The sequence below is a fragment of the Phocoena phocoena genome, chromosome 6 (genome assembly GCF_963924675.1).
Source record: "Phocoena phocoena chromosome 6, mPhoPho1.1, whole genome shotgun sequence".
Classification (NCBI taxonomy): Eukaryota; Metazoa; Chordata; class Mammalia; order Artiodactyla; family Phocoenidae; genus Phocoena; species Phocoena phocoena.
The window spans coordinates 92,210,608-92,233,420 of record NC_089224.1 but is presented as its reverse complement, the minus strand read 5'-3'; the positions used below and the strand labels follow the sequence as shown (position 1 = coordinate 92,233,420).

General features: G+C 45.8%; 2 protein-coding genes across 2 annotated transcripts in view; both read right to left on the bottom strand.

The window, feature by feature from the left end:
* Positions 1–22,813, bottom strand: part of LOC136124126 (PALM2-AKAP2 fusion protein-like) — a 153,184-nt gene that overhangs the window by 9,844 nt on the left and 120,527 nt on the right. Inside the window, exons 4-6 of the mRNA XM_065878541.1 lie at positions 8,583–8,697; positions 7,392–7,413; positions 1,462–1,563 (exon numbers count right to left, since the gene is read on the bottom strand). Of these exons, the coding sequence (XP_065734613.1) occupies positions 1,462–1,563; positions 7,392–7,413; positions 8,583–8,697 (239 nt within the window). The remainder of the gene's footprint in view (positions 1–1,461; positions 1,564–7,391; positions 7,414–8,582; positions 8,698–22,813) is intronic.
* LOC136124125 (PALM2-AKAP2 fusion protein) overlaps positions 1–22,813 on the bottom strand; it is a 269,905-nt gene that overhangs the window by 208,853 nt on the left and 38,239 nt on the right. Inside the window, exons 3-5 of the mRNA XM_065878539.1 lie at positions 8,583–8,697; positions 7,392–7,413; positions 1,462–1,563 (exon numbers count right to left, since the gene is read on the bottom strand). The gene's annotated coding sequence lies outside the window, so the exon portion shown is untranslated. The remainder of the gene's footprint in view (positions 1–1,461; positions 1,564–7,391; positions 7,414–8,582; positions 8,698–22,813) is intronic.

Below are 22,813 nucleotides of genomic sequence, written 5' to 3'. Positions count from 1 at the left end.
CACACTGCCCCTCCCCCACCTCCATGAGCCGATCCATTAGCTGGGTCATACTGCATGTCCTGTGAGGTGCAGAAACACGTGGAAAGGGGCTGCAAAGCTGTTTACGCACAGCTATTGGGAACTACCAATACTAATAACAAGCAGGGAGGTATGTGACTTTTTAAGAGTTATTATCCCCAGCTGGTCTCAGAAGTGCATTTTGGAGCATTTAAAAGAATCCACAGCTTAAGTCACTGCCAATGGTTCCTTTGTAGCATGACTGTAGGCTGCAAGTCTGGCTTATCCTTGAACTATCCGGGGATCTGTTGGCCTGGCCTGGGTTTGACCAGACACAATTTACAGTCCTCCCCGCCTCCCCCCACCCCAACTCTAGAACCTCGTGAGTCTGTATGTAAAAGTAACACGATGCTAGGATGTTTACAGAGACACTCGGTAGACACTGAAATTTAGCCAGTGCGCGTGACAATTATGTCAATACCTGCTTGCCCTTTTATTTTACTTTTATATTAAAATAAGGAGGGACTATTTGCTTCATAAAATATTCAGGTTGGCCTGTACAAAGGATTTCCTCTGACTCAACGGTCCATGATTATTTTGTCTTATAAAAGGTGTCCTTAGGTGACTTATTTTAAACATAAATTTACCTAGGTTATGTAAAGCATAATCTGATGTTCAGATTCAAGTTCACCTACATTGCCACGAACTGTACAACCTTGGCAGTTCATTTTTCCATTCAACCCCGGCCCTCAGTGCAATTCTGTGAAGAGCAAAAAGATCGGTATAGAGATTTATTGTTCACGGCTGTCCAGTTCTGATTTCCGAGGCACGTTCGCATTGAACAGAGGAAAGCAGAGCTCTCTATATGCTTTACGCTCACAAGTGTATTATTTTCTAAAATCCACAATTGTGAGAAACATTAGCAAGAAACATATATTCTTTAAGTTGCTCCTTTTATTTCCCAAACATACCATAGTAGTTAAATAACTCCAGAAATGGGAAGACTTTGAGAATATATATGTTCACAATATACACACAGCTCGACTCCCAAAGGATTCCAGCAACATACTCATACGCTTTGAAAATACTTTCCCTCCAGCTTCCTGGCATAGCTCCTTTGATCTTGTACTATTCCAATATGGAAAATAAAATTCCCTGGAGGCAGAGTGCAAATGAACTTTAAGAATGAGGACAGCTATAAAGACCACAAACACAAGACAGACTCCTCTGAAGTGGGAAGAAAAATGCTTTCTGATTTTCTCAATACTCCCTCCCCTTTGGTCCTCAGACACCCAGCAGGGCCCAGTGCCTGCCCTGTGTGGCCACTCTACATCTGAAGCTGTGCTGAGGACAGGGTCCCCCCTATGTAAGGATATCTGGGCAACCCTCATTATTAAAGCTCAGAGAAACGCAAGCCCCACGGTCAGTCCTGGCATCAAAACCAAACAGCTCCCCAGGACTTACCAGCTGCCCTGCTGGTTCCGTCCTGCCCAGGTGACGGTTGTGCTGTTCGTGAACAGAGGATTGGCAGGTCGGGGAGCTGGGAGGAAATGTAATTTACTGCATCTGGTAGCAGAGAACAGGGAATACAATTAGGCACAGTGTTGGGAGGCCCAATGGGTTCACTGCCGAGACAGCAGCTTGTCTGCCCTACATAATGGACCACAGAGGCGGCCACTGCAAGAGAGGATCAGGGTAAACAAAGACCAGCATTTGCCCAGTGACTGGTATTCAGTAGAGTAGCTGAGGTAGGAGAGATCCTGGCCAGAGAGCGCAAGCCCCAGGACAGCTCTATGTATTAAAAGATTCATCAGAAAGCTCTAGATTCTAAGAGTACAATGAGTTCGGGGGGGGGGGGGAAAGAGAGAGACAGAGAGATGGACTAGTGAGAGCCATTATACATTTGGTGGAATTGGCCAAATGTGGGACCTCAAACTAGAAACGTGCCTTAAGCAGAACTGGAAAAATAGCTTTATGTGCCTGATTCATGCAGAAGACTAATTCTGTAGGCATTAAAAAAAATATTCCAGAATTTATCCCACAATTTCAGTACTTCTGGCTGGTGTTTCAGCTAGAAAATCCTGAGATTCCAAATAACAGCACCCAGTGAACTCACCATGAGCTCAGTTGCAAGAAATAAGGCCGTGCGACAGAGGGAGACCAGCTCTGCTCAGGAAAATACCTTGCAAGCCCACTTAGGGAGATGGAGGACACGGAAGTCAACAGGCATGCCAAAGTATTAGAGGAGAGGAGGAAACCACTGATGTGAAACAAGGAGAAGAATCTGTGTATCCCCCAGAGAGAAGTGGGAAAGCGAAGGAACATTCTAGAAAGCTGGGCTCTAGGTGATGTGATTCCTTCCTTGTGTCACGGCCACATCCCAAAATCCTGGAATGTCAATCACTCATCAACGATCACATGTATCTGCTTACCGCATACTTCCACTGAACGGCCCATAGTCACCTCATGCTCAACATGTCCAAAATGGAACTCCCATCTCCACTCATCTGCTGCTTCTCCTGTACAATGTACCTCAGCTCATTGGCACCATAATTCACCCAGGATCCTGGGTGGTGTCCTTAACTCCCCCTCCCAGTGGCCAGTTAGTCCCTAGCCTCTACCCACTTCCCACATCTGTCCCGTCCTGTGTATCCCCATCGATACGGCCTTAGTTCTGGCAGGTTTCTTTTTTCTCTTTTAAATTTCATGAGGAGAGGACTGCAAACAGACACCAGATTAGGATTAGTTCAGTTATATGCCGATTAGACCACTGCTGACTCACGTGCGTCTGAATAACCCAGGATATACTGACATTGGACCATGATGTTCTGTGGGAGTGGATGGGGTGGAGTTTCTCTAAGAGAATGGGTTCGTCTATATCAACTCTTTGGGGAGACAGAACAGGAAGTCAGGAGTCAGCAGGCAGGCAGGCCCTGAGTTGGAGTGAGGCTCTGGTTACTGTCTCTCCCTGGGGCCTCATGTGTGCTGGAGTTGGGCCCTGGGTTGGGCAGACATGGTTGAAGGTCCTTCACTGCAAGGAAGGAAGATGGCCCTTTGAGATGATGGTGGGCTGGGAGATGGCCATGAAGCAGCCTGTAGGGACCCTCTGAAAGGGGCCTGGATTGGAGCCAGAGCCTCTGAGTGTGGCCACATGTCCAAAGTTGCCCATTATTCTCCATGTTGAGCTGCCCTGCCAGCATTCCTCAAGTTAGGTTGCAGCCTCTGCTCTCACTCTGGGGAGCTGTGGGAAGGGTCTGGGCCCCAAGGTAGCACAAGGCAGGACCAGAGATAGCAGCAGCTGGGGGTAAGTGGGGCTTGAGCGGGTAGAGAGAGATTGCTAACAGTGGCCCATGGGAAGGAGGGAGCAGCAATGTGGGGTTAGAGAGACAGTTTAGGGGACAAGAGATGACCAGAGCAAATGTGCAGAACTTCTGAGCTTCCCTGAGGATTTCCAGAAATCCGTGGAATGGCAATCACAGTAAATCTGACTTCCTGCATTCACATGAGATGGAGACTCAAGCCGTTAGACTTGAGTAAGACTCTGTGGACTGGTCACACATGTCTAGTACATCCTATGCTACATATAGAATTTCCAGGACATCTTTGCATTCTGAAAGTTTTAGCAGCTAGAAATAAAAGCCACTCACAGGTGGGGAATTCTGCATGTGATTCCTACTGCTTACGTTTCAGGCTCCCCGAGAGGCTGCTCCCTGCCAGATGTGAGTGGGTGATGGAGTTACCTTTGCCCAGTGGTCACTGGCTACAGGCTTGAGGACAGCAGCTCTTGTGGGGCTGGGGAGCCATGGCTTCTGCTAAGAGATAAGGGGGTGGCGAGGAGTGGGGCGTGAGGAAAAGGACAGGGCAGCCCCTCAAAATATCATTAAGTAGTAAACCCTAAGGTTCTGTAGCAGGGAGGGTGTCTGATAGACCAACACAAGGAATAAGAAACAGGGCCTCCGAAGCTTCCACAGGGAGATGTCTTCATGTGGCCTCAGTCAGTAAACTGCCCTCTTCCTGCCAAAGTCAGGGTGGGCTATCATGCTTCTTCCCACCGTCCGAGAAGGCAGAGAACAGTCACTTACAGAGCAGAGATGTAACATGAGTGCTTCTCATTAGTTCTGGCACTGATGAAATCTTTATGAAGAACATAAACAGCTAAAGCTAGAGGAAGAAAACAGATGAAAACTCTCCTGAAATCGTGGCTTCTGGGCAACTGAAGACACACTGAGCTGTCCCAACAATTGGTATGAAGGTGTTTTTTTGTTTTGGGGTTTTTTTTGACCACACCCTGTGGCACGCGGGATCTTAGTTCCCCAACCAGGGACTGAATCCGTGCCCCCTGCAAAGGAATTGCAGAGTCTTAATTACTGGACTGCCAGGGAAGTCCCTGGTATGAGGGTTTTGATGTGGGAAAGATCCCAGGCCACCCCAGCAAGGACAAGATGGGCCCAAACAGCAAGGATGAGATGGGCCCAGGACAGACATTTTCCTTTGCCAGTTCTGGCCAAGGGTTTCACACCAGCTCCTCGGTGGGTAAAGAACAGAGGTAGCTCTAGGTACATACCACATGCAGTTTATACTTACACAAAACACTGTGCCTATTTAGGGCAGTAAAAACAACCCACCCAATCGATGAGGACTCTGCCATATAACAAGTGTGTATGTGGGGTGAGGTGGGGAGGAAGTGAGGGGGGGTCAGAATGTATGTTGCCAAGAAATTCTACTCCAGATTGGAATACATTGCTCTTGATTGCCAAGGCTACCATGTAGTTAAAAACCATTGGTGATCCAGCAGTCCAGTACCTTTGTTTTCTCTGAAAAGCACAGGGAGACATGCACAGGGTACCTGAACAGTGGTCGTTACACATGCCCACGCTAGCTGCCGACTCCTTGGCAACTCATTAAACTGGAGACGCTTCTGCTGATTATCTGCAGCCTCTTGTCCAGTTATATAATTTCAGTTGGGCCTGGATTCTGTAATCATCGTGTTTCGGAAGTTGGGTATTTGTCCTAAGCATCATTATTCTACAATCATTTTTTTGTTAGGTCTTAGTAACAACAATTGGTTGATTCTAAGAGGGTCTTGGCACTTTGAAATCAAAGAAAGAGAAAAGATTTAGACATCCCAAAGTCCCTCAGCTGGATGTGCTTCATGATGAGTTTTTACCCTCAGACCACAGAGTGGCCTATAAACACTGACTGCGTTCTTGGAAGGACGTGCTCCCTCCTTCAAACTTTTCTTTGCCAGCAGATGTGGTGTAATGGAAAGGTCTCCCCAGACTTAGTTATAACCAGACACAGTAGGAATCATCATCCAGGGTGACAAGGCCATGGAAATTTTTCCCTGGCCACTTCTTGGGATCCCTGAGACTTCTGCATCCTTTTAAGCCTGAGCTCACCCATCCTGTCAAAAAGTGATGAAGGATGGAATCATGAAGGTGATTTTCCTCTGTAGGTTCCCTTCTCAGTCACAATCGTGTTTCTTACCATCTTTATGAACTACTTAGGTGAACAGATGAAAATAGTGGGAAGTACACAGTACAGGTGGAAATGAGAGAAGTTCAGGGTGAAAGCGAAAGAGAGAGCAGTGAGAGTTTATAACATGGCTTCATGGATGCTTGTTAACAAGTCATAGACTACATGGGTCTCCATGGCCCACACAGCTTTCCCTGGGACATGACATGCAGGCTCCATCCTTTCCCTAATTAGAGAGAGAAGTCTAGGAAAGGCCCTGGTTTGAGAGAAAAAGAAGTGAAAGCATAAAAAGTTGATGTGGGGCTTCCCTGGTGGTGCAGTGGTTGAGAGTCCGCCTGCTGATGCAGGGGATGCGGGTTCGTGCCTCGGTCCGGGAGGATCCCACATGCTGTGGAGTGGCTGGCCCCATGAGCCATGGCCGCTGAGCCTGCGCATCCAGAGCCTGTGCTCCGCAACGGGAGAGGCCGCAGCAGTGAGAGGCCGCAAAAAAAAAAAAAAAAGTTGATGTGGACGCTTCCGATATGTGGGTATCTGTGGGTCGATGTCTGACACTGTTACTGCTGGTCACTTACACGGCCTCTGGGCAGCCCTAGCATGAGGGAAGCCCGCTATCCTTCCCATGCTGCCACCCTCAACTCCCCATAATAGGCAAGGCCACCTCTTCAGTCCATGCTCCACCCCCAAAGCACAGAACAAATGTCCTGATTTGGCCACACCCTAGAAAAGGTTCTAGAACTACTGAAAGTCTTCCTCCTGGAGTCCCTGCTTGCTCGACCCTGACTTGCCTCTGAGCATATGCGCTGGACACGTGAATTTAATTTAATACCTTCCCAAAGATCACCCAAGGAGCCAAAATCCAGATCCCCTGCCTTTTACTTGCTAGAGGGTGGCGGGGAGAACCCAGACAAACCAGTTTATTTGTTTGTTTTCTTTTTTGCTGAAGTTAGAATTATCGTGATTGCAAGGATCTTTGCTAATCCAGAAGAATGCATTATCCGTCTCTGCATTTTAAAATCTTTAACCATACATTTCCAAAAGACATTGGGAAAACACTGATGCCAACACTTATTCTGGCTCCTGATCATCTTCCTAATTTAGAGGTTGACCTCATGAGAATCAGGTGAGCAGATGGTATCTGATCTTCCGACAAGCCCCGGCATTTTAAGACAGGTCTAGCTGAGGGCCAGAGGGAAAGAGGGAATCAAGTGGTTTGCATGAGTTTGTAGCTAACAGAGGAGCAAGGTGAAGGCTGAGAAGCACATAATCCAAGTTCATCACATGGCCCCAGTGAAGGAGAGCGGAGGGGAGGGGACGGGAGGGGAGAGCAGAGGAAGGCCCACTCCTGCCAGGGTGGGGTTCAGGAAGCCAGGGCCCTGCTCCCACCCTTCACGTGCTCCTGGCCAACCATGCGCCACAGGGAGGGAGGTTCTGCCCAGCCCTGTTTCCCTGGAAGGCTGGAGAAACTGCAGTTTTGATTCAAAGTAAAACCAGAGGCCTTAGGAAGGTTTCCTAAACATCAGATGATGGGCTCCTGCCGCATACTGTAACCTGGAGACCTAACCACCAGCACCAGTGGCCTCATCCCTACCAGGGAACTGGTCCTGAGGCTGGCACTCTTGGCTGAACATATTTCAAGAGAGATCAAAGCAGTGAACCTTGGGGACCAAATGGGAAGGAGAAGAGCCAGGCCAACTGTGTAAGCCTGGAAAGAGTTGGTCAAGAAGCAGACCTTGAAGAGGAGAGGCTGAGGAGACGGGGGGCGTGGCCCTCCTGAGCACCCACAAACGGCACTTCCCTTCTTTCTGATGCCCTTACAAACCAACACATCACGTCTCCTGGTGAGCCTGTGTTAATGAAACCCACTAAGCTGATGGATGAAAACATTCAGGTACAGATGGGGAGAGAGCGCTTACACTTACCTCCATCCGTACTGGAGAAGCTCTGTGGAAACAAAAGCAGGGCAGAGCGTCACTACACACGTGGGGAGATGACCCCTCACTCATTTAACCCATCTTTCTCCCCCAGAACTTGACTGTGGTGGGCAAACCCCATGCTTTCTTTCCTTCTGGGAAATTTGTTTGGGATCCTGAAATTTAAGGGAAAGGTTTACCCTTCCCACTTTACCCCGAATTTCTCCTACAAGAGATATATTTCAATTATTCAGCAAATACCCTGGGTTGTGTTGGAGAAGTGACATCAGAAAATCCCGCCTTAAAATGAATGTGATTAGACTGCTTTCCTATCAACTGTTGGGTACCTGGGGAAACATGTGTTATAAAATGGAGGGAGGGTCCTGAGTTACTCACAGCCTGCTGGCTTTATGGATTCTCCCTTTGCTACACAGTACCGTCTGTTTTCACAGACAGGCATACCTCATTTTACTGGGCCTCAATATTGCATTTTTTACAAACTGAAGGTTTTTGACAACCCCCAGTTAAGCAGATCTGTCAGCACCATTGTTCCAACAGCATTAGTTTTAATTAAGGCATGCACATTTTTTTTTACACATAATGCTATTGCATACTTAATAGACTACAGTATAGTATAAACATAACTTTTATATGCACTGGGAAACCAAAAAATTCATGACATGCACTTTATTGCAATATTTGATTAATTTCAGTGGTCTGGAACCAAACCTGCAATACCTCCGAGGCATGCCTGTACGGTAAAATTTCATGTTTCACTGATGCTTTGTTTTTGGAGTTCACGCCCATTTGATATGGTTTTGTCTTTGGCCTTTTTATAAAGGAAAGACTTCAAGCCACAGGGAGTCTGTTTAATCTGCTTCATAAGAATTGGTTTTAGAATTCTAGGGTCTAATGGGAGATGACTTTTCAGGCATTAGGCATATAAAGGGTTTGGACCGTAGGGAGATGGGGTTAATTTCATGACTCTTCTCTGTGCTTCTGGTGGGCCAGGTGGACCCACCCCTGAAGACAGGCCACTCTCAGCTTCAGAGATGGCACTGGTCCTCACGCATCTGCCCCTCAGAGTGTGTGGCTTAGTCTTCTCATCAATACCAACCGGCCTTTTCTCCAATTGGCACCATTCTACGAGCGCTTACTTCCTCAGGGATATAACTGAGAAGTCACATTTGTTTCCTTCACCTTCTGAAAGTCCTTGAAGGATTTTTCTGTCTCCTTTAGTTTCTCTAGGATGATTTGCTCTTTGGCAGATATCTGGGACTCTTCACTTTCCAGTGCTTGTATTTCCTGTTCCAGCCTGGAAAACACACAAACAGAGGGCAGGTTACTCTACTGTCCTGCCACCCCTGGACCAGAGAGCAGCTTCTTCCTGCTGGGTGACTTCCTGGCGGTCTGCATTTTACATGATGCTGCGGTACCTGGCCAAGGCTTTACCTCACAGAGCATCCTGTGTTTCCAGCTTTGCCACTAAGCAGACACTGATCAAAGGAAACCAACCCAGAGGTGCTGCCACCAGGTCACTGCCACCACTTTGCAGTTTGCTTTGGGGCCTCCCCTTCTCTTCACGTGTACATTCTTAACTTGGAGGTAGATGGTTTTGCATAGCATAGGACACACTCTCTCCTATCTCAGAATAACTGCTCTTCTGTCAGCTTGGCCACGGGTGAAGAGCCAGTCTTGCTCAAAGGGAATATGTTGCCGAGAAATGGCTGATGGCCAGTACCCTTGGGAACCTGCTGTCACCTTCCTCAGTGGCCTAACCTCTACTACCAAGAAGACAGGAGATGGAAGGGACTGATATGACTGCCCCCACTCTTCTGAAACTTTCCTCAGTTTTTACAACCCTCTTATCTATTTCCTGGAAAGGAAATTTCAGCACAGCCAGGAGACTCTGGGAATATTCCAGAACAGCAGCTACAGTGATGATTTGGGGGAAGTCTTGGCAGCTCTATTCTTGCAATGAAATGATAGTAACAACCATTTAACTTTTCTTGAGCACTAAATCTGTGCCAAGAGCTGAGCTAAGAATTCATATGGATTATTGTATTTAACCTTCCCAATGACCCTATGACCCTATGAGCCGGGAATTCTCATTTTACAGATGAGATCATGAAGGCTTGGCTTGGTTAAGGAACTAGTTTACTGGTACAGAGCCTTGAGGCTAGGGTTCAAGCCAGGAAGTGTAACTCTAGACCCTGTTCCTAACCGGTGCTAAACTCTAGCCACATGGGCTCTACAGTACTTCACATATGCCCTGCCTTGTTACACACTGAGTGTGCTGGTATACTAGGGTGGTGCTGGAATGCACCAATGCCTTTGGAGGTTATGAAGGGATGGATGTTCCGCTGCCTACAGGACTCCAGATCATTGTGCTTCCAAATCGTTTGGTCTGAATTTATTCGTTCATTCATTCAGTTCTGCTTTTGGTCTCCTTCCCTGTGTCGGGCTGGAAGCTTTTCTGCAGAGTCTATGCCTGCCTTCCCCTGCTCCTCTTCCATCTTCTAATCTGCTGTTGGGAACTGGCTAGTGAGATCTTCTGAGGGGTAAGGAACACCAAGATACAGCCATGGGATTTTTGCACTGTATCCCTCAGAGGCCTTTTCTGTTTCCTTACTAGGCATCAGAAAAATGACCTCTGGATGGATAAGACTTTGCAGCAATTACTTTGGGTTATGAAGACAAACACTGTGTGTAATGGTGTCTCCTCCAAATGAACACAGCTTCAGATATACTGATCATTTCCCTCACAGTAAAAGTGGCAGTCCTTCTGATGACAGCATCTAGCCTCCTAATACCTACAGAGCCTCCACTCTTACCAATAAGTCTACTTCATTTTATGCTTTAGACAGAGCTACTCCTTATTTGTCCATTTGTGCCCCATGATTTTCCCTCCTTCAAGAAACTCATTTCTAAACCCTAACCATTTTTGAAGTCTTAACGCAGATATCATCCACCCCATGAGGCTTTCACAGATTCACCACCAGGAAATAATAAGACCAGAGGTCTTATCAAGTCTACTATATGTTAGTGCAATGGTTCTCAACCAAGGTGCTTTTGTCCCCCAGGGCATATTTGGCAATGTCTGGGGATATTGTGGCTATCCATCACTCAAGGAGAGTAGAGTTGGTGCTACTGGCATCTAGTGGGTAGAAACTGATAAACATGCTACAAAGCACGGGACACCCCCCCACAATAAGGAATGATTTGCGCCCCCCCAAAATCAACATTGCCAAGGTTTAATAGTTCTAAACCCTGTGTTAGAGTATACACACATTGTTAATTTCCCCTACTAGAGTATAAATTCATCATGGTGAGGGCACAAATGCTCAATACAAGTATGTTGAATGAATGAAAAAGCTGAACCAAGTTGCAAAAAAGTCATAGCTCAGCCAAGATGAGATCTTCAGGATTTCTGAGACCCAGGTAATTCTTCAGCAAGCTTTGACTTGAGAGGCTGTGTGTGGGCTGAAATGCAAACAGAATCTAGAGACGGGCCAAGCAACACCAATATATAAACAAAGAGATATCAACCTTTGCTGTTCCAAATGTTCAGCAAACCTTTTACACACATCTGTGTAAATTACTTTGGGAGGAATCAAGGAAAGGAATATAAGCAGCACGGAATAGGGACAACTCAGATGATCTGTAAATGGAACTAATTCACTGGGTAGAGGAGCTCTGGGCTAGAGGTTTCCTGGAGAGATTGGATGATAGCACTGGCCAGGTGAATTCTGAGCAGATTTCATCTGAATCTCAAAAAACCGAGTATCTCAGCAGATATTTAGGATGTGGGTAGATTCCATTATTCTAAAACAAATTCCCTCCCTTCCCCCTTCACCTCCATGGGAAGAGTATATACGCCCCTGACCCACTGATTTGGGTCACATGATTTGCTTTGGCTTCATGGTGGGCGGGATGTACTTCCCTGACCCTTTGGGTGCAGCCATGTGACCTGATTTAGCCAATAGGATGTTAGCAGACATGACACAAACAGAGGTTTGGAATGTGTTTGCTCCATTGGGCTTGTCCTCTTGTGCCTCTGCTGGCACCAAGAGAACAGCTTCTCTGGGCAGCTGCTGTCCCTTCAGCCTGCACCCCAGAAAGAACACATGGGGAGTGGACAGGAGCCCAACCCAGAGTCAGAAGCCATGCCCAGTCAGACCTGCACCTTCAATTAGAGCCACTCAGCTAAGTCCAGCCTAGATCAGCCAACACCCAGCCTACTCCTCACAGAAGTGTAAGTACAAATGATTTTTGTTTTAAACCACTGAGTTTGAGAGTAGTTTGTCAAAGAGCACTATTGTGACAACAGCTAACTGACACAGTTCAAACATGTACCATAATGTTCACTGTAGCACTATTTACAATAGCCAGGACATGGAAGCAACCTAAGTTTCCATCGACAGATGAATGGATAAAGAAGATGTGACCCATATATACAGTGGAATATTAGCCATAAAAAGAAATGAAATTGAGTTATTTGTACTGAGGTGGATGGACCCAGAATCTGTCATACAGAGTGAAGTAAGTCAGAAAGAGAAAAACAAATACCATATGCTAACACATACATATGGAATTTAAAAAAAAAAAAAAAAGGTTCTGAAGAACCTAGGGGCAGGACAGGAATAAAGACACAGATGTAGAGAATGGACTTGAGGACATGGGGAGGGCGAAGGGTAAGCTGGGACAAAGTGAGAGAGTGGCATGGACATATACACACTACCAAATGTAAAACAGACAGCTAGTGGGAAGCAGCCGCACAGCACAGGGAGATCAGCTCGGTGCTTTGTGACTACCTAGAGGGGTGGGAGGGAGACACAAGATGGAGGGGATATGGGGATATATGTACACATATAGCTGATTCACTTTGCTATACAGCAGAAACTAAAACAACACTGTAAAGCAATTATACTCCAATAAAGATGTTAATAAAATATACATATGTGTATGTTAGAGAGATATATATTATATATGTGTGTATTATATATATTATATCCTAATGATATATTTCCTAATAATATATATCTATATAAATATATGTATATATGTATGTGTACGTATATCCCAATAATACCTGAAGCTAAAAGATTAGAAAGACTATAATCTACCCCTCTCCCCATTTCCCCCAATCCTTAGAGAAATCAGGATGGATACAGAGTACCCCTTCATGAGCGTTAAGTTCGAGAAAACAGGAAAATATCCATGGTAGTTGTCTCTGGGTAATGAGCTATTGGGTGATTTTTATTTTCTTCTTTATAATTTTCAATATTTCCCCAATTAAAAAAAACCTCATGTATTCCTTATCTAATCAGAATAAAAACAGTAAATCACTTAAAAAAAAAAAATGCCTCCTCTGGCCTAGCGCTGAGAAGGCTGCCTTTCACAGGCTGTGGCACTGGAAAGGAGCCGGGGTCCCAGCTTCTCCTAGGTCGAGTGAGGGGTTAAAATGGGCACAGTATCGATTTACATTCAATTCAACCAACACTGACGGAGCTTGTCTGGCTGGACTCAGAGTCAGGCACTACAAGGGATTCTGGAAAAAAGTTGGGTTAAAAATATCTGACTTGGGGGCTTCCCTGGTGGCACAGTGGTTGAGAATCTGCCTGCCAATGCAGGGGACACGGGGTCGAGCCCTGGTCTGGGAGGATCCCACATGCCGCGGAGCAACTAGGCACGTGAGCCACAACTACTGAGCCTGCGCGTCTGGAGCTTGTGCTCCGCAACAAGAGAGGCCGTGATAGTGAGAGGCCTGCGCACCGCGATGAAGAGTGGCCGCCACTCGCCGCAATTAGAGAAAGCCCTCACACAGAAATGAAGACCTAACACAGCCAAAAATAAATAAATAAATAAAAAATATCTGACTTAACAAAAAAAAGGCTGACTCTAAGTAACTCATTTCTTCCGATGAAGCAGGCTCAAGTGATTAAGAATTCTCTGTGACCTGATGCCCACTGGCTGGCCCAATTGTGTCCACTGCCCGGGCCCTATGGGTTTCAGGGCTCTTGGCTATATAGATCAAGTGCTAAAGATTTGGGTCGTGATACTGTGTAACTGAGAAGGAACGGAGAGAGAGAGAGAGGAAAAAAAAGCAACAAAACTAGACTTTCACGATAACACCACCTGAGTTTCATCCAAAGGGAATGAACTCAGGATATCGACAGTTTATATAAGTCTGAGTGAGTCAGATCCAAGCAGCAGCTTTCTCCACACATGCACATGTGGGCACTGGACGGCCCAGACTGACAACTTTTCGTGGAAAACCTGAGTCCCAGGGCTGAGGAGCTTCCCAAGAAACTGAGTGTCATGGGGTTAATAAGAGTCATCCCAGTTGGGCTAGAAATGTCAATGTTTTGTAGTTTCATGACCCAAATCTAATGCAGTCTTCCCTGGAGGAGCCAAGCTAAAAATAAAGAATTGGCAGGAAGTGTAATTTACACTCAAGGTTAACCAAGGCTCCTTAGGCTGAGACAGGTGCATGTAACAGCCTCTGACTGGCTTGCTCAGTTTCTCCTGAGCAAGCAGCAGACTGTAATAGACAGTAAAGAAAGGTGACACACTGCAGCTATGCACGTTCAATCTACTGGCGATGAGGTTGCAATCCTGGCCAAATGGTCTCATAAAATCGACCTAACCCCAACAGACCTTCCTAATGGGAAAATACAAAGGACCTATGGCGCTATAAGGTGCATCGATCATTCTCTCATTTCAAAGTCCATGTATATATCCATCCATCCAACTTAATGCAAGCACCTTCCTTCCATCAGGCACTGCGCTGAACATCAGGGACAGAGAGCTAAATCAGCCACGGTGTCTGCTCGGGCGAGCTCTTGGTAAAGTAATGAGAAGAGCCAAGTAAACACATAAATTTCAAGAGAGCCCAAAAAGAGCTGGAGGAAAGAACAACGATTTGGAAAAGTGTCAGTTCCTCAGGGGACTCCAAGTTGCCTGCCCAAGATCTGTTCTCCCCTACTCCCATGCTAAGAGAATCTTTATTTTGTGGGGGATATGTGGCAATGTACCCAGCTGAAAATTTACGCATCCAGCTTCCTATGCATAGAACGGTGGCCACAGGACAGTTCTGGCCAATGAGATGTATGTAAACATTATTGGGCGAGACTTCTGGGAAAGCTGGCATATGCCCTCGGCCTTTCCCTTCTTCCTGCCTGGTACAGGGACCTGGTGCTAGAGAGATGTATTAGCTTCCAACTGCTGCTCTAACAAATGACCACAAACATAGTAGCTTACAACAATATCAACTTACTATGTTACACTTCTGTGGGTCAGAAGTTTGACATGGGTATCAACAGGCTATAATCAAGAGGGGGCTGAGTTGTGTTCCCTTCTGGAGGCTTTAGGGAGGAATCGTTTCCTTGCTTTTTCCAGCTCCCTGAGGCCACCCACAGTCCTTGCCTCATGGCTCCCTCCTCCATCGTCAAAGTCAGCAATGCTGTAGCTCTCTGACCATCCTTCCCCAGTCACATCTCCCTCTGACTCTCTTCTTCTGCCTCCTCTCCACTTTTAGGGATCCTTATGATTAGATTGAGCCCACCCAGATAATCCAGGGTAATCGCCCTATGTTAAAGTCAGCTGTTTGGAGAACTTAATTCCGTCTATAACTTTAATTCCCCTTTGCCATGTAACCTAACATACTCACAGGTTCTGAAGGTTAGGACGGAGACATCTTTGGTCGGGGGGGGGGGGGGCGTCCATTACTCTGCCTACCATAAGGCATATGATGCTGTAGGTGGAATAGTCATCTTGTGTCCGGAAGGGCAAGAGTCTGCTAAGGATGGCTGAGTGTGCAGAAAGAGAGAAATTGCCTGGGTTCTAGTTAGCACCCTGGAGTGACTACACCAACTCTGGACAGTTCACTCCAGATTTCTTGCTGTGAGTTTAAGCCACTATTGTGATCACAGCTGAATGCAATTTCCAACAGATACAAAGGGGTGAAAAAAACTTGACTTGAGTAGGTATTATGTTAGCTGGGTCTTGAAGGATGCCTTCATCGGGTAGCATCGTGCCAGGCAGAGGAGACAGCACAGACCGAGGCCCAGAATATAATACATCCCTCCCTCACCCAGGAACATGTGTCCTTGCATGGCCTTTTCAATCATTGCACACTCTGCCCTCCAATGGACATAGCTCAGCAAGATGCCTCAGAGAGGTCCCCAATATTCCTGTCCCTCGTCCCCATTGCTCACTTTGTGCTCTCATTCTGCTGGGCCTGGACTGGGCCAGAAATACCTGGCCTTCCAAGCCCTGCTGGGACCCTACCTTCCCTCATCTGCAGTGGGAGAAAACAAGGCTCAAGCAAAGAGAGATGAGAACAAGAGAGGCTGAGTGAGAGGGACCCTGGCCCATTGATTCTCTAGCTCCTGCTTCCCATGATTCTCTGCGGCACCTCTGTCCTTCTTACTTATAGGAGCCAATCAATGTTCCCTTTGCATGGTATTTCTCCGTGGAATCCAAAAGAGTACAGACTAATACAAACTGGGTTTCCAACAGTCTTACTGTTTGGAAAAGGCTTTGCCTATAAACTCAGGTGTATTTCATTTTTTTCTTTCTCCATCAGTGATGGTTAGAAAAATTGTTATGATACTAACAATTCTAATATTGTTTTTGTTATGTCTATACTGCTTATATGTAACAACAGTAATAATGAGGAGGATTTCTGAGTGCTTACTATGTGCTAGGCACTGTTCTAAGTGCTTTACATGCGTTATGATACTTAATCTTCACAACGTCCTATGAAATAGGAATTCTTTCACTCCCATTACACAGATGAAAGACTGAGATACAGAAAGCTACTGACTTGCCCAGGGTCACACAGATAATGGGGCCAGGATTTGGACCCTGGTACTGGAGAACCAGGACTCTTTACCACTGCTTTCGACTATCTCCCTAGGACCAATTTCTCCTTTTCCCTCACTTCCTCAAGAATGCATAGGGCAACACAATGGATTTTTCACGCTCACAGAACCACAGAAGGTCAGGCTGTAAGCGGAAGCCATTTAATCGCATGGATTTCCAGAAACATGAAGCCCCTGAACTGTTCTCCAACCAGCAGTTATCCTACCTCTGCTTGAAATCCTCTGCACACGGGGAATTCACCACCTCCCAAGGCAGCCCTTCCCTCTTGGAACACGCTCACCGTCAGCACTGGTCAGCGACAGCTAACCAGCTTTCACTCATGGTCTGAGTTCCATCCCTTGGAAGTGCAGAGGTCAAGTTTAGCTAACACCCTGACTTGTAGGCATTCCATTTGGGAAACGGGAAGACTCAAGGCAAATGGAACTCACTACTCAGTGGGGAGCATGCATGATACGAACTGGGGCCCAGAAGTGGGTGGGGGGCGGTGGAAAGAGCAGAAGAGGAAAGGGGAGAGTGACCAAGAGGAAGGGGGACTTCTGGGCTTCTTCACGGAGCCAACTCAGCACCAACGAAAAGCTGAGGCAAGGGGAGCAGTAAAGGAACTTCACAAAATCCTGGGGACCCTAAGGACATTTCTGAACAAGCCCTGAGCAAGACCAGTCTATTCTTCACAATGGACCCATTACAGCTTTCCTCACTGTCGAGGGACGTGGGCCCAGGTCACACACATAAACTGTGAACAGGTCAACCATGGCCGCTCAGGCGACATGCATTAGAGTCTTAGTAAATACTTCCAGAACGAAAAGGAGATGCTGACAGACCGGCCCAAGGTGCTGAATTCAGGCCTGTTCTCTCCCCTAGAACTGCAATTTCATAGTTGAGCAGTCAGGTGGGGTGCCTGTCTGACCAACCTGCCAAAACAAGAACCTCAGGGAGAATGTTTGCTCCTCAGAGGATAGGAAAGCTGCCCGCCTCTTTATGCATCCAGCACAAGCCTGTAAAAGAGGCTGTGAGTTGGTCACCAATTCCCATCCTCCCCTTCTTTCAATGCGACGTAACCCCTACAGTTAAGCTGGGCACAGGGCACACAGAATAATGTGCACACTCCCTAGCATCTTTTGTAACCATGGGTAGCATATTCTGGCCAAAGGGATGTAAGTCAAAGTGTTGTAGGGCAGCTTCTAGAACCTTCTTTAGCTCTTTTTTTCTTTCAGCCCTTCCTTCATCCTTCTGCCTGAAATGCACAGGTGTGCAGGTGAAGCTCTCACTGTCATCTTGGACTCTGAGAACAAAGACAGGAGAGGGCTAAGCTGGAAGAAGGCTGGGTCTCTGCGGGATTCCCAGCACACAGCCACCAGACAGCTCTTGACTGCCTACCTGTGGATTTCTCCTGGAGGGAGAAATAAACATCTTGTTTAAAGCCACTGTTACTGTGGGTCTCTGTTACTCGCATCCACCTTTAATCCTAAGTGATGCAAGACATTTACCACGTATTGTTGACTTTTGAAGGAATGCTCCTTGAAGCACACTGCGGATGTGGGGCCATAGATAATCAGAGCCTAGAGCCTCATTAATGTCTCAGCAGCAAGAGAAGGGGAAAATGAGCAATCGCGAGGTATGCGATTCATTCCTGCTAATCAACCCTTATAAAATGGGGCTCTGCTGGGTCTGTGCTTCATCCCACCTCACCCCACATCCCTGCCCCATCCAAAGTCTCAGCAGGGAAGGTCCTACTCTTTGCACGATAATAATCATCCATGTCTTAGCATCTCTGGTATGTTGCTACTGTGATGCTTGTGTCAGTCTGATGCTCACAGCTTTTGCCAGCTGAATCATCCCAGGAAGAGAGCCAAGACTAGGCTGTCCATACACTTGAAAGACCTTCCCAGCTTTGCAGTACAGTGAGCTAATCACCACTACACATAAGGCTCAACAACGTGGAGCTCACCCATGACCCTGGAGTTCTGGTTGCAGAGTGGGAGCAGAATACACATTATTCGTAGTCCAGAAGTGAGTCTGGTGACAGATGCTAAGGTGGTGGGCATTATTAATTTTGCCTGCCCAGGATCCCTGCTCTTTTCCTTTGGGGAACAGCATCTAGCTCCTCCACTGGGAAACAATCTCTCCTGGAGTACCTTGTGGATTTGGTGAAACTGTTGATCAGACAGCCTCATATCCCTGGCCAAGGAGTGGAAATATTAACTAGGTCAACTGGACTCTAGGTCAACTGGACTCTTGCCCAGAAATCTGCATCTTGGAAGGAGTAGCCCAAGAATGGAGAAAAATTGGGAGGGGGTGGTCAATCATTCTTACAGCAGGATTCTGAAGGGTGTCCCATTAGTTCCTGCTGCCTGGATCCTCAATTCTGCCCGGGACCTGATTATCTAACCCCTCCATTCTAAGACTATCTATCTATCTATCTTAATAGCTTTCTGTTTCCATATTCCAGGTAGGACACCGTACAGAATACTGTTTCCTTTCACACACATAGATGCTACAAAATTCATTTTCCATATTTCAGGAAAACAGTGCATTTGTTTCTATGGCACTCCCCAAATATTTTTCATTTGTGACTCAATTTGTAAGGAAACAGTTTCCTTTTACTTAGATGAGTATATCTGGAATCACCATAGATCATTTGGTATTTTACTGTGAAAAAGGTTAATGGCCTTTAAATAAACAGAGGATTTCCACTTCTCCTTGTGAAAGAACAGGACCTTCCTTGACTGCAAGGTGTCAGTGGAAACTCAAGCCCATTTCATTTTTTTCCCCCCTACGTCATCACCGAGACAGAAATATGGCCAAGAAGAGAATGGTGCGTTTAAGAATTCCTGAAGCATAGCTCATATCCTTCCCCTTGTTGAAAAGTTGACTTGATGGTTCTCCATCATCGGATTGACTTTCTTAGGTGGAATTCCTGTCACACCCTCCACCCTCTGCTCTCACGCCTTCCCAGCCTTACACCTTCCTCTGTGTCCCAGCCAGAACCAACAGCAGGCTGCTCTGTGAAAAAGGCTGGAATGACTCTCCTCTCCCAACTCTATCTACTGGATACACCTAATAATCAAAGCCCAAAGTGTTTCCGTAGTAATGTTTTCCTTCAATCCCCTCAACCTAACGTGTTCACTCCTTCCAAATCCCCATAGCATCCTTAGACCTCTTAGGTACTTGTTGCACCCCACCTGGTCGTAGAGCATTAAAAATGTATTTATCCTCCCCAACCCTACCTGTATTATCCCTCTCCTCAGTACAGGCTTATTGAGAAATAGGACGATATTTTATTATTTTTATTATCATATCCTATTATTTTATTTTATTACTGTACCTTATACTCTTTCCTGTATACACAGATGCTCAATAAATATTTGTTGAGTGAATGAAAAGCAAAGCAAAGCAAGAACACACTTTTAAAGGATTCTATAGTGAAACTAACTTGGAAATGGTGCTATTCAATATAATTTAAAAATCTTGGCTTGGTTTTGCTACTTTCCCCACCCCCCCAAATGTATTAAAATTTGTATATTCATTGAAAAAAATCAATATTGGATTACTTTCTATTTTTATCTGAGTGAACAGCTGGTACATATTAGCACTTTTCATTACTGATGTTGGTGCAATCAAATTTAATCCCAAGTAAATATGAATGAAAATTTCTCTCTCCATCAGTTTTCCTAAGCCCCTGGAAACCAGCCTATTCTTTTCTTGTGTATTTATCTTATCTGGAGTCACATGGCTCATACTGTCAGAATCTGTGCAAGTTGATTTCTTCTATAGAAAATCATTTCCAAGCCAGCGCCGAGCATTGATTTCTTGGGTGTGATTCTTGTTTGGGTCTGTTTCATCAGAAATAAAGAGCTTTGATTACATGAAAGTGAAATGATCTCCTTTCAAAGCAATACATTTCTCAGTAGCTTAAATCCTTTCTTCCCAAGAAATATCCCTTTCTGCAGGAAGAGAAAAAGTCTCATCCAGCCTTTCACCTCCAGCCTCTGACTCAGAGACTCTCCTGCTGAAGGCCAAGGCCTCCACCTGTGCACCTGACCTTGTGCCGATTCCTCTGGGATGGCGTTTATCCATGACCCCCTCCCCACCATAGCTTCAACTGCTCTCCAAGATGCCTCCTTCCGTTTGGCCCCTTTAGAATAAATTCGCTCACATCAAAAATAGGTGGGGCTTCCCTGGTGGCGCAGTGGTTGAGAGTCCGCCTGCCAATGCAGGGGACATGGGTTCGTGCCCCGGTCCGGGAAGATCCCACATGCCGTGGAGAGGCTAGGCCCGTGAGCCATGGCTGCTGAGCCTGCACATCCGGAGCCTGTGCTCCACAACGAGAGAGGCCACAACAGTGAGAGGCCTGCGTACCGCAAAAAAAAAAAAAAAAAAATAGGTGAACTTCTCTTGACCCTGCGTTCTGATCCAATTACCGCTGAATCTCTCTCCCAGATTTCCCCAATAGCACTCGCCCCTTGCTGCCTCAACTTCCTCACATCCCGTCACCCCTCGACTTACTCCACTCTGCTGTGGCACCCGCCACGCTGTTGTATCTGATCTTGTTAAAGTCCGTGACATCCTAACTGCCACGTCTAACGGATACTCTTCAGTGGGAATCTACTGACTTCTTCCCTTTATAAAACGCTGTGGACCACTCCTTCTCCCCTTCAGAGGCCAGGATACCACATTCTCAATATGCGTGCCTCTTCTACTTCTCTGTTAAATGTTCACTTGGCTCTCCATTTTATCCCCCACTAAACATGTCCACGCTCGTACACACTGACTTATATGTACCCAACCTATATCTTCAGCCTCTCTCGTAACTCCAGTCTCTACATACAATTGCATTTTCAGTGTCTCCACCTGGATGGTCCATAAGTATCTCAAACCCAACATATGCAAGACCAAACTCATCTTCTCCATAAAGCTGTTCCTCCTTCCGGCATTCTTTAGTTCAGCTGCTGGTACCGCCACTAATCCATTCTATTTAAGATGGAGACCTGGATGTTATCTTTTGTTGTTGTTTTTTTGTTTGTTTGTTTGATTTATTGATTTTATTTTTTCTTAATTTTATTGAAGTATAGATTTACAATGTTAATTTCTGCTGTACAGCAAAGTGATTCAGTTATATATATACATATATTCTTTTTCATATTCTTTTCCATTATGGTTTATCACAGCATACTGAATATAGTTCTCTGTGCTATACAGTAGGACCTCATTATTTATCCATCCTGTATATAACAGTTTGCGTCTGCTAACCTCCAACTCCAATCCATCCCTCCCTCCCCCTTGGCAACCACAAGTCTATTTTCTATGTCTGTGAGCCTCTGGATGTTACCTTGATCTCTGACTTGCTCCTCTCTGGTAAACACCACACACGTATATTAGCTACTAAGTTCTGTCAGTTTGCTCCCTGGGTAATTCTACTTATTAATCTGCTCAGGTACCATCTCCTTCTGGAAGTCTTCCCTGACACATTTCCCATGCTTTCTCGCTGCCATATCTTACAGACATATTTCCACCACCAATTTTATGCCACTTGTATTTTAAACACTTCTTTATGGATTTGGGGTTCTGTCCCCAACTCCCATTTGCAAACCTCTTGAGGATAATAACCATCTCTTCTTTATCTTTCTTTGCACATGGCTCCTAGCATCTCGCTAGCTTGTGTCTAACGAGGAACCTGGCTTAGTGAAAGTTCTCAAGAAATGCTGGTTGAGTAAACGAATGCATAAATTGTTTTTCAATTGAAAGTAGCCTCAAGACACACCCTTTGGCTCAACTCCTTCGGTCAAAAAATGATTCTTAAAAAAATTAAAAATAATGGCAACTCTGGACTTAGTACAAGGAGCTGATTAAAAAGAAACTTGTCTTATTTGCTTTCTCCTAAGATAATGTAGAAGGTAGCTGCTGTGTTTTCTAGACTTTTCACTCTTCCCAAATGTCTCAAATATATAATTTTACTTGACTCTGTGTGTGTGTGTGTGTGTGTGTGTGTACATGCACGTGTGGTATAAGTGTAACATACTGCTCTTATTTACTCTGGGGCTCATCTAAATAAAACCACAGGCAGAGGACGCATAGATGTGCAGAAATTGGGTGAGGATGATGGACTGTCTCTGCGTTTACTTCATTTTCCCCTGTGATTCTCTTTGAATTCACCCCCTCACGCAGGAAGCATATGGTCTTTCATATCTGATTGTGAAAATTGTTTATGTGGTGCATTCCTCTCTTCCAAATCCCTGTTTATTCACTGTTTATGCCTAAATCCAGCACTCTGTGATAGCTTTCTTGCTGAGTTAAGAGCTTCCTGTCAGCCTCTGTGTGTATGTGTGTGTGCATCCACGGGGCTTCAGCCACAGCTTTTACAAATGCCCACACTGCGGATGATCGACACGTTTCTGCCTGTTGTCCTCTACTGGAGGTTACTCTGGAGAGACTGACAGTGCTTTCAAGATACCTGAGTTAGTACATTAATGAGTCATTCATGGATAAAAAATTATTTAATGTCCAAGAGGAGTAGTGGTAAAAACAGCTAACACTGGGTGAGC